Raw genomic sequence first — 26359 nt, 5'->3', positions numbered from 1 at the left:
ACAGAGGAAGAGTGCAAGTTTGCAACTAAGGGAAAAGACAAGAAGCAGCAGGTGAAGGTTCAGTTGTAGCAAACGGATATGAAGTACATTTTTATGGATGGCTTTCTCGTTATTTTTATTTTTTAAAAAGATTGGGAACATACAGTAGATGCTGCTGTAGAAACCACCCCTAGAAATTTAAAGGAGGACACTGGATGTCCTGCTAGGGATGGTTTAGGAATCCATTGTTTCTGGGACTCTCCGGGCTGCTTAATATGTGTCTTTTCCCTTATAGGGATGGGGGAAGTATGCATGTCAATATCTCTGCACACCATCCTATGTGAAGACCATGCTAGCACCTATTTTCCCAGAAGGTGTAGCTGACAGCAAAACAGACATGTGCGCATTCACACATGGTAGTCTCTCCTCTGCACATACTCCTTACACCCATTTTCACACACCGTTTGAAGCAGCATTTAATTAGCCACCCGTCTTTGCGCTGAACAGAATGAAGAATGAAGAGCTGATGATCGCTCTGAATGAGATTGCTGCTGGGCGGTAATTTAAGAATAAACTTAAACAGATTGCCGTCATTCTGCACATGGAAGCGGCCGCAGAGATGATATGGTGAAAGGCTCAGTGCCCCACAGTTGCTAGGTAACTTCATGGCGGTTTCGATGTAACCTGCTAATCAGAGAAGGAATGAAGAGGAGCAACATCCACATTACTGAGAGGCCGGGGTTGTGTGTGAGAGAGACGGGTGGGGGGGGAATGTGTTGTATTAGTCCTGCTGATTCTGCTTGCTTTTAAACTATCAGAAGGGCTCAGTCCTTCCATATTGTTTGCGTCTGCATGTGTGTGCTTGTGTGCATTTGTTTGTGTGCACTTGGCAACAATATTTTGCTGCCTGAAACCTCTGGTTCACCACCCTGAAGCCAGCCTGCAAACAGTATCCTGACTGGGGGCTCCTGTTTCCCCCCTGCCTGCCCTGTTAAAGGGTAGGAAAAAGGCAGCAGGCTGAAATATTTGTCTGTGGTTTGGCCCTCCCATTTGGCAGCACGCATGCTGGCTCTCTGCTTATGATGCCCACCCTGACTGTGTGGGTTGGTTTTGGTCGGCAGGTGGGTGGATGCCGGCCCTGCCTTTGGGCCCCCAGCAGTTTCCACATGTGCTTGCAAGGTCCATGTCATCTGCAGAAGAATCCCTTGTCCCTGCTCCTCAAGCTTGTGACTCTGTATGAGTTGAATGGATCCAGTTGACCAGGGTGTGGGCGGGCAGGGTTTGCCCATGAATGTATTTTGCGTTTCGGGGTGGGCAATATGGACAACAGCCCCAGCCTACATGACCGAGCAGGTGAAGCCACAGCATTCCTTCAGGAGGGTGAGGCCTGTCTTTGTTACATATGGTGTAGAGGTTTGCTGTCCTCTTGAGGTCATCCTCTTTTCCTTTACTGGAGCTGTGAAGGAACAAACAGTTACTGCTATGGGAACAGGGGCTCATGCTCAGGCCCTATGATAGCCACCAATCTGCCTGAGGTAAGCAGGTCTCTGCATCTGGGATACACACAACTCATATGGAAGGTGTGAGCTTTAAAGCTCGCCCATAACCAACCAGTGGAGGATTGTTCATATCAGCAAATGGGGCACTGCCCCACCAACCTCTGTCTGCCCTCAACCAGGCCTCCACCTGTCTGCTTCCTTACAGCCAGTCCAGGACGTGACACTGGCTGTAAGCTTTATCTTCCTTAGTCTCAGTGTTGCCCTTCTAGAACTTGGCTGGGAGGAGAGTGGAGACAAAACTAGAATTTGTTGACTCGAGTTGCCATTGGCTCTGGCTCCACCTACTGTTGACCTCCCTGCCTTCTGCCTTGCTAGTTCCAATAAGTGCCAGCCACCATTGTAACCAAGTCATGTGTATATTTGTATATTGGGTGGCAGCAGCAAATCACAAAGGCACCAACCCTCCACTCCAAACTACACTCAGTGGGAACAGCTGCCAGCGCTGATAAGTATCTGTGCGTGCATATTTGCATTTTCAAACATAAACTTGTCACATTTACACTGGACTTTAATAAGATATACTAGTAAAAATAGTGGGCCACTCATTAAAAAAATTAAATAATTCAGGATCTTTTTGATTAAGAAGCAAGAAATAAAAATAATATACACAAATCATATAAGCAGCTGCTTCCTACATAGGTTAGCTATTTTCCAGTTGCAAACAACTTCTCTTCCTCCTTTTGGGCAGGGTGTGTGTGTGTCCTGGCTGGTGGACATTATCCAGACAGCACGGGAACCTCTTCACACAAATGGCTTCCCTTCTGGAGCAGCATCTATGCACAATGGATTCAGCCATGCAAGATAGCAAAACCCAGATCTATGAATGCAAAAGAGCAAACAGTGCAGAATCATAACACCTAATCTAAATTATGCAAATTTGCATTATTTACACAGGTTACACAGGTTCAACTTTTCTTGGTGCAATAGAGATAGAGAACAAAATGATAGAGATTGAGATATAGCATGGAGGAAACACAATCCTGTTCCTACATACACACAGCAGTGGAAAGGGAGGCTGCTCACTCCCAAGTACCTACTTGTTTTCGGAAGGCAGGTTTTAGAAATCCTGGTCTTCAAAAACTCTGCCATTTCTTTGTCTTCTTCTCGTTCTCTGTGGAAGGAGGAAATTGGTTACTCTTCTGTGGATGAGATTTGCATCCCAGCAATAAGCAACCATTGCTTGGTGTGTGTGAAGGTATAGCTATAATCCAGATAGGTTAGGGTCAAGGTATCCTGAATTAGTGTTCTTCAGATCTCGGTGAAGGACAAGGCTGCTTTTTTGTTCTTTCTTGGCTCCAGGGAATATTTGCTTTCAGAAAGAGTGGTGCTTCACTGACATGCACAGCTCCTTTCCCCTGCTTGTACCAGTACCCCAAGCCTTTGTTTCTTGCCCTTTATTAAAAAAAAAATTAAAATCTGCCTAGACTCCAGTATTGCAATACTATCCAGAAGCAATGGTATAAATCTACAGATCAAAAAGGTTGATCATCCCTGGAGACAATGATTTGAGTTTTTGGTGAGTGATGTAGAGTAAGCCCCGCCTCCACCTTTGCACCTTACCTTTGGAAAAGTCCCTTTAAAAAAACAACAACAATATGTGACAATGAATTTAACAGCACACACATTTACAATTGCCCTGTGTGGAACTGAGGAGGCAACAGAAGCAAAATCTGCCTCCGTACCCCAACCAAATAGTCTAGTGGATAAAATTGGCTTCAAATACTCGAGGTGACTCCAGGCCAGCTACCTTCACTCAGTCTCACCTACTTCACAGTATTGTTGTAGGGATAAAACGGGATAACCCCTGGGTATGCTGACCTGGGCTTCATGGAGGAAAGGTGGAAAACATATATGAACAGCACTGGGTGCATGCCAACACTGAGTTGGGGCTAGGAAACTGGCACAGCTGTTGGTATCCATGTGTACCTGAGCCTTTCAAACTCCACGTCATCCACCAGGAAATCTCGAGTCTCCACAAGTTTGTGAATCTGCTGCACTAGCTCCTCCTCCTGCTGCTTGTCTTCTTTAGATTTTTTATTTTCTGGAAAATAGGGGGAAACCCACAAAGCAATAGGTTAATGGCAGAGGAATAACAACAAATGGAGATATGTGGGTGTCCCCTGCCTGACACAGGGCCCTCTCAGTAGTGGCATCCTAGTGATGGAACACTTTCCTCAGAAAGGTTTGCCTGGCACTTACCTTACTGTCCTTTCAATGCCAGACAAATACCTTTTTGATTTTGTTTTCCTGAGCATCTTATACACAATGTTAATGTGTTTCTTGTGTTGCTGAATCAAAAGCTCAGTGGAGCTACTTCAACCTGTAGCTGAGCTAGCAAAAAGGAAAGACAAATTCTGAAGCTTGTAGAGGTCGAAATGTGACAGTGGATCGGCCTCTCCACTCTTCCTTGACTTTAGACTGCTCTGTAATCAACTGATTCATAGAACTGTAGAATTGTAGAGTTGGAGTTCGTTTCTCCCTATCTTCCTGAGTCCATGCTTCTTCAAAGTACATGATCCCCTTGGTAGAGGCTATTCTCCAATTGGAGCGTTTGCAGGCCAGATCTCACTCACAGGATCATCACCTTGTTGTGGTGAATGTGCTTGCACATTCCTATGTTCCTTGTGAGCAAAGCCGTCAGGAGTCTCATACTCCCAGTAGGGTCAGCCAAGGCGATAAGGTCAAAGGGGAGAAGCTAGACAAAGAATGATCCAAGAAGTCCTCAAGTGCAGAAGAGGTGGAACACAACAATGTTGTTATGTTACAATGGCTGTGAAGGAGGACGAGGACTACGGCAGATAAGAAACTACTGATCGTCATGAAACTCATGACCTCGGAATAGAGCCTGACTGCAAAGACCGTGCATTGATCAGCATGCACTGATCTCCACACATAGAACAAATTCATGCACAGGCGTCTTCCAAAAACCCATCCACACAGTTTAAAATGCATAGATAATAAATAAATATAAAGTATGCACCCAACTGTTCCCTAGCAATGGATAAGCAGCATTTGAGTAGCCCCTCCACTAGGACAACTTGGCTTGCTGGTGGAGGTGGAGGTGGTTGAGGGGCAGGAGAAGCAGAGTGCCAGGGCTGAAAATCTCAGTGCTATGCAGTGGACAAGACCTGGAGGATGAAGACCCATGTTGTAGGGCACTGTAGTACAGACAGAGAGTGAGTTGGTACTGATCAAGCTGCACCACGAAGAAAAGGAGGATGCACTTTGGACTTGAGAAACTTTACCTTATTTAAACATTTGGGCTGTGGTTTAGGATACAAGGATTCCAGACAATGACTTTCAGGACCACCTTGCAGTCCTCTATCTAAACATCTCCAACCAAACATGGTGGTAGTTTCCACTGTGACCTCTTATGGGTGGTTGTAAATCTTTGTTCCCTCCACAGGCTCTTTCATCCTCCCAAACTTTTCATGAAGGTTCTTCTACATATTTTCTAACCTTTATTCCCTTCTTAATGATAGCACCCCTTAACTGGGACTGGGTCTGACAGACAATGCTATGGGCAGTACCTATTTATAAAACTATTATTTCCCCCTGTGATAGTTGTGGCAGAATGGGTTTTATACCTCTTTAGTAAGTTTCACCTGTTCTGAGATGCCTGGGATACTCCTCCTGCCTTGCTTAACATTTAAAAATTCAGATTCCAAAGCTAGCCAAGCATCTCTGAGACAAGAAAAGTCTTAGGATAACTTTGCATTGGCCTGTTTAATTCACATTCCTTTTCAACATCCTCTCCTAGCTTAGGGACATTGGAGGCCAAGAGATCCTGTAAATGGCAAACCCCACTGGTGAATAGGGTAGGGGTGGGTAATCCACAACCCTCCAGATGTTATTGGACTCCAACTTCCATCAGCCCCATCCAACATGGCCAGTGGACAGGGGTGATGGGAGTTGTATTTGAGCAATAGCTGGAGGTCGCAAGCTCCTCATACCTCAGTACATGGGGATGGCACCATCAAAGCTTTATGGAAAACAAGATGCTAAGAAAACTCACTCCCTGGGAGAGTTGCCATGGGTTTGGGCCTTACCTGGCACTGCAATCAGCTTCTGCAACTCCTTTTTCAATCTGGTGATTTCCTTACAAAGCTGGATGTCATCCATCCTGAAAAGACAAGGGAGGGAGCCTCAATCCCTTGTCCACATGAGACCACAGAGACAAGTCACTTGAGCATCCCTTGCTGCAAATCCCAATCATTTACCTTTCAACATGCTGCTGGGAAGAACTCCAAGCTGGGTTGGACACATTTGGCTGAAACCAGTCGCTTGGGGCCTTTGATACCACCTTGCAACAGATTATATGTGGAATATTTCTTGTTTATCGTTTTCCACTTTCTAATCCATCACCTGCATTTTACACTTTAAAACTCTCTAGCTGCTCCACAACCTTTCTTCCAAATTAGTAAATTGCTACATGAGACAGATAAGTGAAGCAGCATGTGTTTCTACATGCAGAATGCAACAAGGGATCATTTAAGGAGCTGTAGAAGACAACCCATCTCGGAAGGAGGGTTTACACTAGGGGCGTGCACATTTGCTTCAGACAAACCTTGAATCCTGAGCCAAATCAGGGAGATTTGAAGAGAACTGGGGCTCTTCTAAGGCGGGTGTCCAATGCAAGGTCACAGACTGAATCAGGCTGCTTCCAAAGCCTCTGGGATTGTCTTGGATATTTGGACATCCCAGGATACCTCTGGACACCTCCAGATTTGTCAGTATTATTACATCGCGTACTTGAACTTGTGTTCACATATCTAAAGTGGATTAAAGCACCTTTTCACCCTTGTGACAATGAAACACGACCAGAAAATTGCATTAGAATGTGTGGAATAATGACCAAATATTGTGCAAATGAACAGCTTGTATGGGTTTGCCCTTTCTTCTGAGTAGGCATTTGTAGTGATTGGGCTTATAGTAGACTATGAGGGAGATCAAGCTCCAACATTGTAGCAAGGTATCATGAACCAATGGCAGGGACCAAGTGGTGGCACTAGAGGGAGAAATTTTCCCAGGAACACAGAACCTATTGCAAAAACTCAAGGGCAGCCTGCTATGAGAGCTTTGAACAAAGTCTACAATCTTCACTCAGCCATGAAACTGACTTACCTGTAGATGCCCTTCAGGCAAGTCACTGCCTTTCAGCCTAATCTGTCTTCAGGAATAAGAGGAGAAATCTGTACACTGAGGAGTGCGACAGAAATAATAAACTATAGATCTGCATCCCAGCAAATGGATTTGAATCAATGTTGCTCCTCTAATGACTCAGTTACAAGCTGAATAATTCCAGAGGATACTGTTCTCTAAATAGGCAACCCTATGATTTATCTTGGTCACCAGAGAAACCCTATGAGAATACAGCCAAATGTGTTGATACCCATTCAAAGCCAAGAAATAATTTTATACAGAAGACATTATTCAGGTTTCCTCCCCACATGCCAGCTGTTTCTTCTCTCCATTCTCCTTCAGTTTAGACGGCATTTTGGTTTTATAATGTGATGCTTTTAGGATTACAAGAAGCATCTTTGGGTGGAGGGCTTCTTCTAAGATAATCTGACAACCTGGAATGCTCTTTTTCAGGAAACACAAACACACACATACAGGAATCATTACTTGGACAGGACTGAGACAGAGGAGGGGAAACAGAGTTCAAGAATTAGGCGGCAGTGAGATACTAATTCACCTTTCTGAGGACAACTTAGTGATAGTCAGAAGAAACTGCACCTGTGGTTTGCAAATTATCTGTAGCCTTGGGTGCCAAATCACTCTTAGAATCATTAAGGGTTAGAAATCGAATTCCTAGCTAGATTTAACTTGGGGCTGCTGGGAGCAAAAGTTATCTATATTGATCCATGCTCGCTAGCTTGCAGTGATGCTTGATACCATCTATGTCTAGCAAGCCATGGAAAATGGAGAGGATTTAATGGCTGTGTACTTGGAGCATATGGTGCTGACCTTTAAAGCCCTAAATGGTCTCAGCCCTGAAGGAGCGTCTCCACCTTCATCGCTCAGCCCAGACACCGAGGTTCTCCTCCAAGGGCCTTCTGGTGGTTTCCTCACTGTAAGAAGTGAAATTACAGGGAACCAGGCAGAGGGCCTTCTCGGTAGTGGCAAGAAGGCCACTGCCTGTGGTACACCCTCCCATCAGACGTCAAAGAAATAAACAATTATCTGACTTTTAGAAAACATCTGAAGGCAGCCCTGTATAGGGAAGTTTTAAATGTTTAGTGTTTAATTATGCTTTTATATTTGTTGAAAGCCACCCAGAGTGGCTGAGGCAACCCAATCATTTGGGTGGGGTATAACAACAACAGCGCAAAGAAAAGTCCCAGAAACAGTATAGCAGCAACTCCTATAGGTAGTCCTTGTATGCCATGTCAGCTGTCTCTCATTGATCTAGTTCCCCTTAGTCCAGGGCATGGTCTGGGGGCACATGATGCAGTCACCATGCTGCTGCTAAGCAGGTCTGGGTCTGGTCATTTTCTGGATGGGAGATCTTCTGGGAACCACTTTGAGTATGTCATCTTGAGATGCTTGAAAGAAGAAAGGTGGGATATGATTGTACTGAAATAAACAGATGTATAATAAACTTTGCTGTGCAGTACTGTCGTATTGTGGGTGCTCCAATATGTGCAGATAGAATTATATTATGTCTGCAGTGACTCAAAGAGCCATGCACAGTAAAGCAGAAATTAGGAGCTGTTCAACTGCATTGCAAGGAGATAGATACAATTTAAGAACTGGGATTCTTTTTTTAAAAAAAACACAACATGGGTATTTTACTCCCATTTCATGCCTTATTTTTAAATTGAATGTGAATTACTAAGTAATTCTGTAATGATTTATTGAGACCCCTTGGCTTAAACAAATACATTTTATCTGACAACAAAAGAAAGCTGGCTAAAATTAATGAAATTTTATTATCTAATTGTCTTTACAGTTCCACAATAGAGATTGTTGTATTATCCATCAGCGAATTTGGGTTGGCTACCTTTTGTGTATGTCTGTGTAATTTTACTTCCTATAGCACATCCCTGCAGCAGAAGAATTATGTGCATAATATACATGGGTTACATTCATCAGAACAGTGCATCTAATTGCATTACATTATGTAACCATCCTGGCAATCTCTCTTTTTTCTTGAGTTTTCCATTTTTCACAGAGGTCTTCTGATGTGCTAATTAATCCATGCAGCCTTGCTCAGCCTGTCTTTAATAAGTGAAAAGAAAAATGGTCCTAAATGATGAGTGAAGGCCCCACCTAGGTACCATTTGATTCCTAAACCCTTTGTAGCAGCTACTCTCGTTATAATAATTGCCCCTTCCCTGCAGACACGAGGGCTAGAGGCATACTTCTGTATAGCAGAAAATCTCCAGGAGCACCAGATTCCGCATTATGAACCATATTCCATTAAGAATGGCAGAATGCAGGTATGGCCAACTGACAACCTGGGGTCTAGGTCCAACCTCCAGTACAACTTCTCCTAACCCTGGAAGGACCAACCAATTCGAATCATAGTAAATTGATAACCTACAATTTCACATGTAAATAAATTAGGGGTGGGGGGGGTGAGATTAGGGAGAGTTGGTAAGATCACAATTCTATGCATGCTTTCTTGGAAGTAAGCCCCACTGAATTTAGTGGGGCTTGCCTCTGAGTAAACATGCATCAGAATGCACAGTAGGTTTTAAGCAATAGACATTTCCGCCTTTTGTTATATCTTTCTTTTTGCTCTTCAGACCCGAGAATACAGGATAGCCCTTCTTGGCTTAATGCGTTAGAACATGGGTAGGCAAACTAAGGCCCAGGGGCCAGATCCAGCCCAATTGCCTTCTAAATCTGGCCCCCTTTTATTTAAAATGCATTTCTGGGTTATTTGTGGGGCATTGGAATTTGCTATTTTCCCCCCTCAAAATACAGTCCGTCCCCCCACAAGGTCTGAGGGACAGTGGACCCATGCTGAAAAAGTTTGCTGACCCCTGATCTAGAGTTCCTGCTCTCTTGCAGTTGACATCATCACTGTCATGGATGTATTGTTGGCTCAAAGTTTAACTAAAAGGCTAGCTATTCTGGAAGTATTGAGAAGTCAGTGCAGAGTGCCTACAACCTGCTGTACGGGTTTCTGGGGAAATGCTTGCAAAGCAAACTGTTACGTCAAGGTAACAAATGTTTATCATCTTATATCATGGATCTTTCCCTGCTGCATATTCCATGGTGATTACATTAAGGTTTTAATATCTGCTCCAGAAAACCAATTCCACAGTTTTTACTTCCTAAAAGTTGAGCTTTTATTGTAGACTAGAAGGCCCTTGGAATCCCTTCTAATTCTACAATTCTAAGATTCCAATGAGTGAGGAAATGAAAAGTTAAAAAAACAAACAAACATGAAAGGCCAGAAATGGACAGGCCATTCCTCCACCTTTTACTTAAAGAGCCCCACTAAAGCAGGCCAGTGGCCAATCTAGTCCAGCATCCTGTTCTCATAGTGACCAACCAGACCCCTGTGAGAGGCCTGCAAGCAGGATCTTGGCACAACAGCACTCTTCCCCTCCTGTAGCTTCCAGACCTGGTATTCAGAAGTATACTACCACTGTCTGTGGAGGCAGAGCATAGCCCTTGTGGCTAGAGCCAGAGATAGCCTTATCCTCAGTGAATTTGGTGGATCATCTCTTAACACTGTGCCAGAGTTGGTAGTAATCCCAGTGTGGTGTAGTGGTTAAGAGCAGTGGACTTGTATTCTGGTGAACCGTCTTTGCGTCTCCGCTCCTCCACATGCAGCTGCTGGGTGACCATGGGCTAGTCACACTTCTCTGAAGTCTCTCAGCCCCACTCACCTTACAGAGTGTTTGTTGTGGGCGAGGAAAGGAAAGGAGAATGTTAACCGCTTTGAGACTCCTTCGGGTAGTGATAAAGCAGGATATCAAATCCAAACTCTTCTTCTTGTAGTAGTAGTGAATTTCATAGTTTAATAATACACTGTGAGAAGAAGTACTGTATTTTGTCTATTATAACTCTTCCAATGTTTAGCTTTATCAGATGCACCTGTGCTCTAGTATCATGAAAGAGGGAGAAGAGCTTTTCCACTTTCTTCATGCCAAGCTGCCTGCAGAACTCAGCAGGGCATTGGATAAGGCAGCTAAACCACCTACACAAACCCAAAGAATTGCTCGTTCAAATCACAGCAACTGCTACTCCTCTTCTACCGTATGAGGAAGATGTATTTTGCTGCTGATGTCAGAACTCTTGTTTTTGCATACGTAACGAACTAATAGAGGCATGTGGTTTATTATTTTATGGGGGGGGGGCTGGGGGGCACACTAAGCAGACAGAGGGAGCTATCTGTGGTTCTGTCTTCTGACAGCCCTTAGAACAGGCATATCCAAAGTCCGTCTTGGGGGCCTAATCTGGCCTCTATGGCAGTTTATTTACTGGAGCCAAATCCTTAAAAAAGCTCAACAAGTTGAATTAAAAAACTCGACAATTTCAATCCTAAAAAAAGATCCCGACAACTTTGGTTGGCCCCCATGCATGTTCACTTCATCAAATCTGGCCCTCTTTGGGGAAAAATTGGGCCCCTCTACCTTAGAAGAACTGGGCATGGAATCTGATTGTAGCTCTTTCAGGCACTGCAACTCACCACTGAAAAACTATAAGGCCTCGTTCACACTTAAACTAGGTTTTGTACTACCTACCATCTGTAGTTTGAAAGTAAAACCTAAATTGGCAAGATTGGACACCATTTAAAAATACACTCTGCTGCATTAACTGCTCTCACAAGTGATGCTTTCTGGGGGGAAAGGCCTTTTTAGCATCACTTGAAGAAATAGTCTTAACTTAAACCAATTTTCTTGCTAACTAAAAGACTATTTCACATATTGCCTAATCAGTCAGCTAGCTACCTCTTAAGCTGCTGTAGTGGAAGCAGCAAGTCTAATTATCTTCTGTACCCCCAGGCAGCAATCTGGCAGCTGAAGTCTGGGTTAGTTGTAGTTTCCAAGTCACTTTCGCAGGCTTATGATGTCTTTTTGCTGTTCACATGTTTCTGCCTTTTGCCAGTCATATCAAAATAAAGTGTCAGGAACATTTGTGCTTCTGTTTCACAGAAAACAGATCTGGCAGGGTGAGAAGGCACCTTAGCTCAGTGGTAGAACATCTGCTTTGGGTGCAGAAGGCTTGCAGGTGTAGCCGCAGGAATTTCCAGGTAAGGTTGGGAATACCCCCTGTCTAAAACTCAAGAGAGCCACTGTTAGTCAGCGCAGAAAATATGGGTGTCACTCAGTCTAGGGCAGCTTCCTGTGTTTCTGGATAAAAATTGTGAAAGAAACACATACCAGAGAATCCACTATCTTAGGAGCCTCAGTGTTACAACGGCTCCACTCTAAAATAAGAATTCTCCAAAATGTAATGCAGGCGTTGGCTTCTCAAATCTAACTCACAGTCCTGGATATGGCAACACATGACACATATCCAGGCTCCAATTAGACCCCACTTCAATACTCTACTCTTATTTATGCTTATGCTACAACTCCTTGAAGCAAAGGAACACACACACACACACACACACACACACACACACACACACGTTCTAGCAGCCTCATGGCTGTTACCTTCCTCTGCAAGATATGTTACCATTTCAGCAACTAGCCAGGGGACATAACCACCTGAGAAAGGAGAGTTTAGTCCCACAACACTGCCACTCAGTTATACTGTTCCAAGAGTCCTGCTTCTTGTAGACGAATATGAATTAAGAGAGCTTTTGGCCTTGGGCAAAGCTCACACTGAGGGAGACAAGGATCTATTGATGTACGCCCCCCCCCCCTTAAGTAGGAGGACAAGGCTAGACCACTTTGAAGGGGATGCCTGGGCTAGAAGAGAGAATTGCATGGAGGTCATATCAAGAGTCACCAGTGTGGGTGGCTGCGTGGGAGAATTCATTAGATAATCAGCGGTACTTGGGAGAAAAAGGCAATTAGCAGCCAGCAAGTCTGCATCACAGCAGCAGTAGCAGCAACATTTGGTGAAGACTTTGGGCTAAGTCTGTAACAACTCTGAAGTGGGCAGAAAGCAGCCCTTATATTTGTTTGGAAGGGAGTACCAAAACTGTCATTGATGGGATTTCTACCACCTTCTCTGTTCAGGTTAAGCCTTCCCCAACCCCCTAATGGCCTTCCAGATGTCTTGGACTATAATCACATCATCCCATGCTGCTGGAGCTGATTGGAGTTGTAGTCCACTTGGAGGACACCAGTTGGGGATGGCTGCCCTAGGTATACTCATTGACCTGGCACTGCTTTTCAAAAGGCAGGTTGCCAGGAGCACCTTTCCCCCCACTTTCAGCTAATGGGGAGAACTTTTCTTTTTCTACGTTGATTCACAGTTCTGTAACTTCCATGCTTGATTATGGCAATGCACACTAAATAGAGCTGCCCTTGAAGATGCTACAGAAGTTTCAGCCTAAGTGCAGTCCTTCTGACAGGTGTTGGAAGGCACAACCATTTCCAACCCGCTCTGTGTCAGGCCAGTTGCAAGGATTGTCAAATCACTTCTGGGTCCTGTTCAGGCTACACTTTAAAGGTTAAAGCCATTGACTTGGTGTAGGAACATCATGCTCCAAAGACCATCTCTGGAGCCCACTTGCTTGCTGTGGTCCTGCCAGAAAGTTCTACTGTGTGCTGTTTTTACAGTAAGCTACAACAGCATAGTGACTGCAAGACCAGTTTCTTCTGGTTCACTTCTGGTTGATGTTCTTCTATGCCTGGCTAGCTTAGATAGTTGGATTTTGTTGCTGCTGTTGCTGCTGTTTTCATCTATATACTTTTCATCTCTATGGAAGACTGGTATATATATAAATAGGACTTCTAGGGCAACCCTGCAGATTATTCTGGACTACAACATCACTATCCCTGACCACTGGCCATGCCGGCTGGGGCTGATGGAAGCTGTAGTCCAACAATGTATAGAAGGTGACAGGTCCCTATCTCTGGTTTAAGGGCTAAGCCAATTTGGGGGTGGACAGCTGGAAATAAATCTGGATCTAGAAAAAGGCTTTTGTCTGCCCTTGCAAATTCCTGTCCCTGTTGATATCTTTCAGGGGCAAAAATTAGCCCTGCTCTGTGGAACCCACAGTCTATGCAGAGCATGTCCTTGGCAAACCTGCCTTGTGTGCTGTAGGGTGGATATTGACACCTGCAGCTTGGCTGCTTCTTCCACGGAGTGATTCAGAGATTGAAGAAAACAAACAAAGGCTGCTCTAGCATGGAAATCAGAGCTATAGAAATTTCTCCCTCCTTCCGCTGCCTTGAAAAAGTCAGCTTGCACTGCTGACTCAAGAAGGAAAAGGCCATGCTGTAACACAGCAAATGGGAGGGCTTTCCACCCCTAGGAGAGAGGCACGGTGTTGACATCAGGTTTAGGCTAATGCTGATGAATGATGACTCACCTCTGACTTCAGTTTTAGATCTCTCTCTATGTGTATACAGGTTGCAGAAGCCTGTAAGGCTGTTCCTTGAAAGCCCAGGGCTGCCAAACCTGCAATGCAGACATATTTGGGGGTGCTTCTTCTCTAACAGCCCCTATTTGGGGGTCTTTGCAGCACCAAGAATATGCTTTCTGTTGGACAGGAACCAGAAGAAGTGGTAGAGCATCTGCTTTGCATAAGGAGGTCCTGGGTTCAATCCCCAGCGTCTCCAAGTCAAACCAGAAAAGACCTTTGCCTCAAACTCTGGATAGCCACTGCCAGTCCCTGAGCAAAAGGGACCAATGTTCTGGCTCAGGCAGTTTCCTGTGTTCCAGAATAATGCTGCATAAAGGACAATGGATGCACCCCTGGGGTCCTTATGGCACTTCCCTTTGGCTGAGTCTGAAATATATGCCAGGATGCATCACGTAAAAATGAGATGCATTTGTCAAGGGGGTTTCTTAGGAGGATGCACAGTTCCACTAAAGCAGCCATGTCCTCCAGGCATTGCCAGACCACACTTCCCACCCTTTCCTGACAATTGAGTATGCTGGGTGGGGCTGATGGGAACTGGATTCCCACAACATCTGGAGGGCCACAGGTTAGCCAGTCCTGTGTTCAAGGTACATCCAAAGATCCATGGATGCCCCAAGGGATACATAGGTTCCTAACAGCAGCCCAGCCTTTGATGAGGACCAATCCCTATGGCATTGGGATGAGTACAGCTGGATCGCAAAAGCTTTGCTTAGCTGAGTCATTCTTAGCTGCAGAAGGGTTGGCACAGATTAGGCTAGCTACAGTCAGTGTCTGCAGTACCAGATGCTGGAAGTCATCAAAGGGAAGATGAGTTTCTTTTTGCATTTTCTAAATAGTGCGATGCTACATCTCATTCTCATTGACATGGCAGGGGCAGGGGCAGGGGCTGTGGTAGGCTCAGGACCGAGAAGAAAAATTGTACCATAAGATGTGTCACCGGTTGCTAGCTTGGGTGGCTTTTCAAAGGATTATTGTTTATTTTCCTTACAACAGCACCCTGCCTTTCTTCCATAATGGAACCCAAAGCAGCATACATGAGGTTCCCAGGCACTGATCAGACCTTCAAGGTGGTGGCCCCTTGAGCCTTTGGACCACATACAGTGTCAATGGCTATTGGCTGTGACAGTAAAACCAAACTTCTATGTTCAGTAACAGTGTGCTACACCCTTTACCTCCCAACCCAATTCAGCAGGGAGATATAGATAAATGATAGATAGATAGATAGATAGATAGATAGATAGATAGATAGATATACAGTGGTACCTCGGGTTACATACGCTTCAGGTTACAGACTCTGCTAACCCAGAAATAGTACCTCGGGTTAAGAACTTTGCTTCAGGATGAGAACAGAAATCGTACTCCAGCGGCACGGCAGCAGGAGGAGGCCCCATTAGCTAAAGTGGTGCTTCAGGTTAAGAACAGTTTCAGGTTAAGAACGACCTCTGGAACGAATTAAGTACTTAACCCGAGGTACCAATGTACACACACACAGAGAGAGAGAGAGAGAGAGAGAGAGAGAGAGAGATGGCTGTACTGTGCTGGCTGGGGCTGATGGGAGTTGCAGTCCAACAATGTCTGAATAAACACAAGGTCCCCACTCTTGGTGCATCTATGAATGGTCAGGAGGAGCTCCTGAATTTTTAATCCATAGCTCTCTCCTGACCTGGTTTTACCTCAGCGAGATAACAGTGTCCTGTGACACCAGAACGATTAATCCAGGAAATGTTTCCATGGTCACGCAGTAGTCCCTTTCCATTGGTTCAAACATGGAGAAATTGTGAAGCGGTTGCTGTACAGATTCTGTGTACAGCATGTACATGTGTACAACTTCTGCGCATGTAGGCTTGGTGAAGAGGTTTAGGTGAAGAGGCTGGAGGGAGCCCACCTCATATTTTCACTATCCACAGAACTTAGTCGGCAGCATTGGGCTAATAACACATCCTATACAGCAGCTCTTTTCAAAACACCCACGCTCCCATGAGCCACTTCCCAATCAGCTGTCTGCTGAGAAACCCTTGCACGCTTCGGGGGGGGGGGGTGTTCCATGATGCAGAGGGCCAGACTGGCTATTTGACCTTTCCTGAAGTTGGCATACGCAGCTTGAGATAACATGGGATCCCGCCCACCCAGGCAGGCTGAAAGAGAGGCCTGATACTCTTGTGGACTCTTCTCAGTGAGAGAGACTGAATTGTGAACTCAAAGCAGGGAGAGGGAAACTGAGCAGATCTAGACAGAGAGAGGGAGAGCTGAAGAGGAGCACCCAGGACCAGCTGCCTCTTGCCTCCTTACAGGTGGTGGAAAGAGACAGGATCCTGCCCATGGAGACTTTGCACCTTGCTGAGCGCCCTCCCACAGGCATCCTGCTCTCCAGTTTCCCAACTCACATGTATCTGAGCTCCGACTCCCTCCGCACCAGAACTTCCCGGATCCTCTCAATTTTGAAGAGCTCCCCTTCAATGTCATCAATGGTCGTTGTGGAGTCGGCCATGGACACTATCTCATCCTCTGAGGGCAAAAGGGAAAAGGAACTCAGTTAGCAGATGGGATGGGGGTGGACAGGAAAGCAAGCAATGCCATCAGTGACTGGACTGGAATCGCTTCCAATTTATGGCCACATGCCTAAGAGGTTCTGATTTCTGTCAGGCTGCCTTATATGGCCTATGTGGGACCTGTGCCCCTCCCCAACACTGTTGGACTCCAACTCCCATCAGCCTCAGCCAGCACAGTATAGAATGAGGCATGATGGGAGTTGTGGTCCAACAACCTCTGGAAAGCCACAGTTCAGTCTCATATCATTGCCTTCAACAGGATCTAAGAGCAGCTGATAAAATGGCATGAAAATATCACTGAGGAAATGGAGGGGGGGGGCTGCAGAGAATTAGTTCCATAGATGGCAGCTGCTCCTCCACTCCTTCTTCCAAACTCCCCTGAGGCAGACATATTCCTTTCACAGCAGTGCCTGGGGGGCTCATTTCTCTCTTTATACCTCTAGAGAAGCACATTTCCCCTCCTATCTTCTTGACATAGTTGTCAAGAGTCTGGCAGCAATTTCAGAGTCTGCACTCTTATACTAAGATTACAGGGAATGTGCTCATCTTAGTTTTTTTTTTATTATAATCCCTTGTGGAATCTCTGAAACGAAACCAGCTTTGATGGAGACCGAATTATCTGTGCATGCCTTTTCCTTTCAGTGTAGGGGGAATGGCACTGTGCTATTATTATTGTGTCAAAGGTCCAAAGAACAAAAGCTTCTGCTCTAGAGAAGACCCACCAGGGAGTAGCAGTTAGGACTGGCCTGCCATTTTGACTATGGAAGGAGAGAGGCTCTCTTGGTGGAAAAGTTGCTCTCTCACCTACATCAAGCAAGGAACTCAAGCAAAGACTTTGGGGGGGGACGACTCCACAGGTCCTTCAATAGGCACAATTGGCAGGGTGAACAGTTAAGTGGCTCCTGTTCTAAGCATGTCACAGGCACTGTCCAGTAGGTGCTCATGACATTCAAACAACTGCTCCCCAAATAAGAACGGACTCAGCAGTTGTGATTCTTGGAACGAGGGATGAAAAATAGTTATTTACTACAGTAACAAAATATTGCTGTGTACAGTTTTGGCTAAAATAATACATTGCTACAGCAAACATGCAACCCCTGCGTACATTTCTTGCAGACACAGAAATGGACTGCAAAAGTCCTAGGAACCTTCATTGTTTCAAAGTTGAGAGTTTTTTCTTGATTTTCTTGTTTTACCTTCATGTACAACCTAGCAGTTCAAAAGCACATCAAAGTGCAAGTAGATAAATAGGTACTGCTCTGGCGGGAAGGTAAACGGCATTTTCGTGCACTGCTCTGGTTCGCCAGAAGCAGCTTAGTCATGCTGGCCATATGAGCTGTACGCCGGCTCCCTCGGCCAATAAAGTGAGATGAGCGCTGCAACCCCAGAGTTGGTTACGACTGGACCTAATGGTCAGGGGTCTCTTTACCTTTAAACTGCTTTGAGGTTGTTGTTGTTTTTACAATCAACCATAAGAGGAGCCATTAACAAACATAAAGACTGGCTCTTTGCATAATGCCAGGCTCAGAATTCATCCTGATTGGATTAGGGCACTTCCTGCATTTGAAGTGCATTTGATCTCAAATGCATAATGAATCTTTACCACCCCAACTAAGCCAAGGGCAGGCTTGAAACACATTCTCTTCCCACCCTCACAGATGTTAGGAAGTAGCCTCATTTCAGAGTTGAATAGTTGTTCTTGTTGTTGTTGTTAAATTTCTTTACCATCCTTCACCTGAGGATCACAGGGCAGTTTACAATATGAAAAAAGTTTCTATTGCCGAGTCTTGTACCCTCTGCTTTCTGGGGAAGGACTGTGGACCTGACTTGCATGTGGAAGGTCCAGGTTCCATCTTGGTCATCTCTAAGTAGGTCTGGGAAAGGCCCCAGTCAGAAAACCTGGAAAACCACTGCCAGTCTGTGTTGGCAATACTGAGCTACAGGTGGACCAATGGTCTGATGTGGTTTAAGGCAGCTTCCTGTACCTCTGTCCTTTTCCCCTACCATGTGCCAGTACTGCTATGGATATTCTTACAAACCACCCTGGAATGGGTTTGGATGAATGGAAATAAACGTTTAATAAAATGGAAAATAAAATGGAAAAAACATGGAACTACCTGAATGAATGGAGCATCTACCTGCAGCGAAAGTCTCCTGCAAAATTGCTCCTCCCTCACACACACAAATAGGAAGAATTAGCTGGCATGCAATCAAGTCTGAACCCCAACATCATCTCTCATGCTCTGTATTTTGCACTAACTGGACCAGTCAATCCTGAAGAATATTATTCCTTTGGATTTAGGGACAGACATGCAGCTGCATTATACAAAGTGTATAAAGGCCATCTCCAGCTTCCTTGGCACGCACTAGCAGAGCCAAGTGATGAGATCAATACTTCATTACTGGAGCCAAATAACCTCCCAACACTGGCCTGTGCCAGTGAGTCAAGTCAGAGGAAAAAGCCAGCCTCTGGCCTCTGTCCCTCTTTCCTTCCCTCCTCTGATACCCTCTTGCGTCTCTGCCTCCCAAAGGCTTGAACAGCTGCTTGTTGCAGCAGCCCTGGCTACAAGCTGGTGTCTCTGGGGCTGGCCAGGGGGTGCTTCTGAGGCCCCTGCGAGGCAGTGGGAGGAGGCACCTCTCTTTGGGTCAGAGGGGGCAGCTCAGAGACCAGGGATGGCAGCTGCCCAGAGCACTCCCAAGGAGAGGGGAGAAGAGAGCAGGCTGAGGGAACACTCCACAAGAGAGGGTATTCGCAAAGGGGTGAGGGGCTGCCAGCTCTGCAGGCAAGGGGTGACATAACTGGGCTCCTGAGCCCCACAGGGGTGCCGCAGGAAGAATGTAGTGGGGTCAAGGCAGCCGCAGAATCAAAAAGGTTGAAAACCTATGAGCTAAACAATGCTGTGATCATTACCTGGGAAGAGAGAATGAATGAAGAAGATGGAAGTTTAAGCATCTGCCTCCCGTGACTTTGGAGGAAGCAGCTGCTGGCTAGGAGCCTAGCACCACAGCCATCTCCAGCAAATCTGTTGATGGTGGCCCCTAACCCAAATGACCAATTACAGTCCAAGCATTTTAGGCTCAGTCGTATAAGATGCTAAGAACTTCATCAGGTCTTACGGAAACTTAATACAGATGAAAGACCCTTCACTTCAAGGCAGATGACACACACACACACACACACATACTAAATGCACCCCCTCCCCCATTGCACTACCAGTCCATCCTAAAAGCTATAACAGAAAATCCCATAGTTTATGCTAAGAGAACTCACAAACAAAATGCTATACAGTGGTACCTCGGGTTAAGAACTTAATTCGTTCCGGAGGTCTGTTCTTAACCTGAAACTGTTCTTAACCTGAAGCACCACTTTAGTTAATGGGGCCTCCTGCTGCCACTGCACCGCCGGAGCACGATTTCTGTTCTCATCCTGAAGCAAAGTTCTTAACCCGAGGTACTATTTCTGGGTTAGCGGAGTCTGTAACCTGAGGTACCACTGTATTCTTGTCTGGAACTGAGCTATTAACTTCACCTGCTGTGGTGGGAGTGATTAAACCACTGGCTGCCAACCCCATGCTGTCTCTAGCCTCCAGGGGGAGTAGCTCTTGGCTGGAGCCAGCTGAAGGCTTTGGGGATTGAGAGAAGGCACACCCATCCACACGATGTGTGGGAAGTACCATAGGAGCCCAAGCTGGTATGCTGTTTCCAGACCTGAGCCGAGCCACCTTGCATAATTTGCCTCATCTGCCGGGGGAATTGAACTGGTTTTGCACTTGGTGACTCACCTACCTCAGCTAAGTGCCCAGACCCACTGTTTCAAGCAACAGGGTCTTCTTTGCCACGCAACCTGGCCGAAACAGGCAGACTTGGGCAGCAGGTCAAATGTGCTATTCTCCTGACACCAATATGCTTCTGTGTATCATATACAGTGGTATCTTGGGTTACATACGCTTCAGGTTACAGGCGCTTCAGGTTACATACTCTGCTAACTCAGAAATAGTACCTCAGGTTAAGAACTTTGCTTCAGGATGAGAACAGAAATCGTGCTCCGGCGGCACGGCGGCAGCTGGAGGCCCCATTAGCTAAAGTGGTGCTTCAGGTTAAGAACAGTTTCAGGTTAAGAACGACCTCTGGAACGAATTAAGTACTTAACCCGAGGCACCACTGTATATACATAATAAACACCCACCCACCAGCAGTGGATGAAGGGGAAGGAACTGCAACATCCTTGTCCTGCATGCTGCTTTAGCCACTAGTCTACACTGTACTGAGGATCTGATAAAGGCATTTGTACTGGTAAGGTGTGTCTGCTTCTCTAAGCAACAGAAGGAGATAGCTGAATTCTTGAATGGGAAGTTTTGGCATTAACTCCTTCCTGCCTGTCACTTGCCCGGTTATGCCCATTCACAAAAATGGGGAGCTGACACAGATGGTATATAGCTGAGTAGAGAAGGAGTAAATCCTTACCTGGGTGCCTTCATGGGGTATTGCTAAAAGCCTCAATGGCCCACAGCTTCACCCTTGGGGACGTGGCCTTTCCTGGAAACCCCAAATCACGTGCATTTCTCGTTTTGGCCAGTTCTGTAATGCCCACACATGCACTGAGGCATCCCCCAAGCTACTAGAGTGCGCCCAGCAGTCACACTCCGTCCACGCCAGAGGCTCTTTTTGTGAATGAACAGAGACTAGAGTGTCTGGTCCTCGGCCAGGTTTCTCTACTCATGTTTTCCCCGCTGCCTGCCACTACTCAATGCAAACTTGCTTCGTTTCCACTGCCAGTGAGACAGGTGGGGTCTCATTCATTCATACACACACACACACACACACACACACACACACATATATATATCTCAATAATAACATCACCAGGAGTGGGGGTTTTAGGGGGTGGGATTTGAACGAGACATCCATCTCCATATCCACTGCTGCGAAACTTTCAAGGAAGACAGAAAATAGCAGACACCCAGCAGGCAAATGTTATACTGGCACACATACACACGCATCATGCAGATCTGCAAGGATTTAAGCCCCACTTCATGGGGGTGAGTAACAGGGAGGGAGTTGGTACTTCGCTGCTGTGCCCCAGGTGTGCAAACTAATCTCACCTTTGCCTGCATCTGCTGCTTTCCACTTGGTTGACTCCAGGGATCCGTACTGGGTGGATGCCTTGGTTTCTTTCTCCATCCTTGTCTCTTGCTTGTGGGATGGTTTCCCCCCTCTAATCTTCTTTTCTTTGTTTGTTTAAATGAGCATGATTCCTCAGGGAGAAGGACTTCTAAAGAGCACACGTTGCAGGGAAGTCAGAGCCCATCCTCTGGAAAAGGAATGATTAAATAGAGAGAGAAGCAAAATCAAAGGAGCACAGAATACACAGCCAAGCCTGGTACCTGCCCAGCAGCTGCTGCCTGCTAGTTCCACACCGAGATGCTTTAGCACAGCTGCCGAAAGATGAAATAGAATCAGAGGCTGCAGGAGACTAGATGTGGCTCTGTTATGACACCAAGAGCCGCCCTCTGGTGGAAATAAGTGCAAACTACTCATCAGCAAAACACAAGATGTTGTGATAGGCACCAACTTAGATGGCTTTAAAAGGAGTGAGATGAATGTTGTGTCAGTGGGGAAACGTATATTGGGCAGCACTGAGGACCTTTTTTTCAGGAGGAGAGAAGGGTACTACTTTTTAAAGCAAATGAATGAAATTAAGCCCACTGTTATGAGTGTGGGAATGTTCAGGGAGACAGGAGAGGATATATTGCTTAATTATATCCTTCCCAACTAGTTAACACTAGTTCTATAATTTAGCAGAGTAACATTCTCCTTTCTAACTTGTACAGAGGATAACGTCTTTGCCAGGCTCGTTTAAGCCTCTAAAATAAGTTTCCTGGTAATTCCCCTTTATTCCCTCATAAAAGATTAGACACGACACAGTTTATTCACACACATTCTGTTCACAGATGGATCCCAGAAGGCAGACATAAGCTACAAAATATATACACCTGGAATCTATCCCATAAGGAGATAGCTCCTTTGTCCTCTCTTGGCTGCAAGCCAAGAGAGCATCTCAGGCTAAGAAGATGTTGCTTCTTCCAGGAATGGAGTAAGAGAGAGAGATGTCTGCATTCCCTGTGCTGTTTTGTTACCTGTATAGGTGAGGTCACACCCATCTCTGGTCACATGTAGAGGAAGTCTGCCCCAGCCCAGGAGGAAACAGGAAGTTCTAACTGGCTGGTCCAGACACCCCCTTTTATGTCCACTCTAGAAATGTTGTATTTGACTACTCTGTGTTTCACATCCCACAATGAGGACATTAATAAGCAAATCATTCAAAGGGCACTTTGAGTACAGGGCTTTAGAAGTGGTTCCTTAAAATCAAGGCAGCTAAGATGCAAATGTTTCATATAGCTATGGAGCTTCTAAACTGACCTTCTTGTAAATAGATTCCAGAGTAGTTTGCAAACATTAAATAATCAACCAGTAAAATACAATTAAAATCATAAATCCTACACCAACAATTCTAAAAACTCTCACAGATGAAGCAATAAAACAACCCAAATTCGTGGAGGAAAAGGCTATATATGGGCTATATATGCCCATGGCTGGGAATCTTGAGAGTGAGAGTGACATTGTACTCATACCCTTCTTGTGGGCTTCTCATAGGCATCTGGTCAGTGTGAGAATAAGATACTGGACTAGTCAGGTCTTTGGTCTGATCCTGCAGGCGTCTTCTTATGCTTCTGAGTAAACTCAGCTGATTGGCGCTTTTCAAACGGATCCCTGATCTATGTTGCAATTTGGCTGTGTTCGAAACCTTCCCCTAGATACCATGGAGCAAAGTATCAGATAAGTTACAGATTCATTTGTGTTTTTTATACCCTCTATTCATCTCTTCCGCATGTCGCTGAGGAAGAAGGTAGCAAGAATTCTCTCTTCCTCTGACAACACTTCTATAAGCTCAGTCTCCAAAATGAATGCACCTTTGCCTTTGGGTTGCTTTCTTTAGGCCAGGTTCCTCCTGAAGCTTTATTAGCTGCATAAGTAGGAATTCAACAGGTGAGGCTTTTGTCATCACCACACTTGGCCTCCTACCCCAAACCATCAGCCTTCTTGTGTCTATTTCCCTGCTTCCAGCTACCACAACAACTGGCTTAAATCTCTCTTCCCTTTGGCTTTCTTCTAATGTGACATTGGTGGAAACAACAAATAGTCAAGTTTCATCTTCCTCTTTTATTTGTACAGTACTTCCTTTGAGTGCGACTTGTAATGACTCACCTGCCATAAAATATGCAAGTGAAGAACTATTTACATTGATTGAGAGCTATTACGGATTTCTGCTTTTCACCAAAGCCCTGCAAGTTCCTTTATTTAATGCCTCAAAAGTATTTAGTCATTAGAATGCAAGAGTCTCACTAAATCAGATCAAATATCTATTTTGTCCAGCTTCCTGTATCCCACAATGGCACAACAGAAGCCTCCGGGAAGCCCAGCATTTTCACTACTTGAAATGTCTTGGTTGCTCAGTCATGTGGCTTTCTGAAGTTGCTTTGCAGACAGATTGGAGTAGGAGAGTGTCCACTGTCTTTCTTGTTGATAGTAGGCTGTCTAGACTACATGTTCCAGCCTGCTGCCTACCTAGACTTGAACATACAGCATCCTGAATTAAAGATACAGCATAGTGTGTCAACTATTAGCATACACACTATGCTTTCTTTCTTGTTACAACCACTCATTCACAGGGCCTTGAGAGCTCGTTTGAATGTGTATGTGTGTTCACTTTAACATTGGGCTGCCTTAGGCACTGCTTGTTGAAATTCCACCCTCTTAGGTCCACCTTTCCACCAGTTTCACAGGAGGTTCTGCCAGGTAATCGCTGGTATAAAGTCTTGACTTTCATGTGGCTGGGGAAACCCAGCCAGATGGGTGGGGTATAAATAATAATTGATGATGATGATGATGATGTGGTTCAAGCATATGGATAGAGGTGTAGACATTTTCAACCTCAAAATGCTTGTCCCAAATCAAAGGCCCCTGAGTAAAGTTAGAAGTCATGGGATAAGAAGGCTCAGAGATTACTGAGACAACAAGCTTTTGAGTAACTTTCAGAGTTAACTAAGAGCAGAGTTCAAATGCAGCACAGCAACTGTAAATCTTTCCAGAGGGCTTGGTGCCATTCTGGTGACAAAGCATACAAATGCACATTAACATAGGCCCCTCAAGTAAACAGAAATGCTGACATACATTTAGATTCCTACGCAAAAGGTAGTGTAGGCTAGGATAGGTCTGGATACTCTAGTTGCAGAGAGGCAGCAAATTGTAAAGAGTCATCAAATCAGTCTGTTTCTAAATAAATGTCGAAACAATATCCTCCCTATAAAGCCAGCTATTTAGTTTTAAAAACCAAACACAGCTGACCATACTGGGGAGAAATGCCACTTTCTGGCCTATGAGTAGTGGATTTTAAAATATTTGGCTTTATGTTTTCATGAGCTAGCCTTTTGAACATCTTCCTCCTGAGCACAGTGTCCTCAGATGCTGTGTCATTTTTTTGGTGCGAATGCAGACTACTTGTCACATAGTAGGAAGATATGGCAAACCTCCATAGAGAAACATGTTGGCTGTTTCCTGTTAAAGTAGAAACACCTGCAAGCTTATTATTGCATCTTAATTACATACATAAAAGCTAGGAGGCTTAGCCAATGAAAATGACTCATCTCACTAAATGAAGCATCACATGGAGCTCTCAGTGTGTGTCATCTCAGATTTGTTTGGACTGTTCAACTTTGCATGGAAAGAGCCCAGAGCAACAGTTAAATTAAGAAGATATTTGAAGGCTAAAGAGGCAGTCTCCTTTCCTGGAATGAGTATAACCAAGAGCAAAAATGAAGGTATGTATAGCAACTTTTAGAGATTTATTCCAGGCAATTTACAAGTATGAGAATTTAAACTCATAATATTTGTGAGAGCTAGGCCTGAGTTTATGAGTCTGTAGATTACTGAGTATGCTGTCAGTATCAAACAAAAGGTGCTGGGCGGAACTGGTAGAAGCAAATAAGAAAGTTCAATTCACAAGTAAATTTCTCTTATACACTTGACATCATATTTCTCATACCAACCAGGTAAATATTTGCCTTTGACTTCTGTATCAATCAATATTTATTCATATCTCAGTTTAGCAGCAAAAATATATCAATGCCTTCAGTTTATCAGGAAACATATAAGGAACCCCAACGATCTATAAAAGAAAGTCAAATTCCTAATCGTTGAATTATCAAGTAGTAATAGTTCCTCATGAATAGCCAAGACAAAATTTAATTCCAGTGGTTCTCATCACAATAGGCATTTTACATACTGGAAAAATGAAGAGCAGTATTATAATATAGTAGCAAAATAAATGAAGTTACTTGAATAGAAGATCAACACATGTTCCATCAAAGAGATTAAGTTTTTGAATTGCCTCATAATGTATTGATGGGGCGGGGAGAGATGAAGAAATTACACAGCTGCTTTTAAAATGAATTTTCGTGCATGCACACGAAAGCTCATACCAATGACAAACTTAGTTGGTCTCTAAGGTGCTACTGGAAGGAATTTTTTTATTTTGTTTTGACTACAGCAGACCTGTAACTAGCTGCTTTTAGCTATCTGACAGAAAAGGGCAAAATGAGACCAATTTTCTAAAAGCTAAGTAAATGCTACTTAAAGCATAGCTGTCAACTTTTCCCTTTTCTTGCGAGGAATTATAAAACATGAATTTTTATGCCTTAAACATA

General features: G+C 44.8%; 1 protein-coding gene across 1 annotated transcript; it reads right to left on the bottom strand.

Moving 5' to 3' along the window:
• Positions 1 to 429: 429 nt before the first annotated feature.
• On the bottom strand, positions 430 to 21897 carry LOC309527236 (bMERB domain-containing protein 1-like). Its single transcript, XM_082213898.1, has 6 exons — positions 21698 to 21897; positions 16431 to 16551; positions 5588 to 5661; positions 3465 to 3579; positions 2576 to 2649; positions 430 to 1435 (listed from the first exon to the last, which is right to left on the bottom strand). The coding sequence occupies exons 1-6, from the start codon at positions 21774 to 21776 to the stop codon at positions 1317 to 1319; spliced, it is 582 nt and encodes a 193-aa protein (XP_082070024.1). The 5' UTR covers positions 21777 to 21897; the 3' UTR covers positions 430 to 1316.
• Between the last annotated feature and the right edge of the window lie 4462 nt (positions 21898 to 26359).

This window comes from Podarcis vaucheri (assembly GCF_965113315.1).
Source record: "Podarcis vaucheri genome assembly, chromosome: 2".
Classification (NCBI taxonomy): Eukaryota; Metazoa; Chordata; class Lepidosauria; order Squamata; family Lacertidae; genus Podarcis; species Podarcis vaucheri.
This window is presented reverse-complemented; position numbering and strand designations above follow the sequence as displayed.

Excerpts from the sequence above, each read along its gene's own strand:
- LOC309527236 (XM_082213898.1), bottom strand. The coding sequence starts at position 21,776 with ATGGAGAAAGAAACCAAGGCATCCACCCAGTACGGATCCCTGGAGTCA. Across the intron at positions 16,552-21,697 it reads AGCAGCAGATGCAGGCAAAG|AGGATGAGATAGTGTCCATG; the intron begins GTGAGATTAGTT and ends TTTTGCCCTCAG. Across the intron at positions 1,436-2,575 it reads AACCTGCCTTCCGAAAACAA|CTCCAGTAAAGGAAAAGAGG; the intron begins GTAGGTACTTGG and ends GTTCCTTCACAG.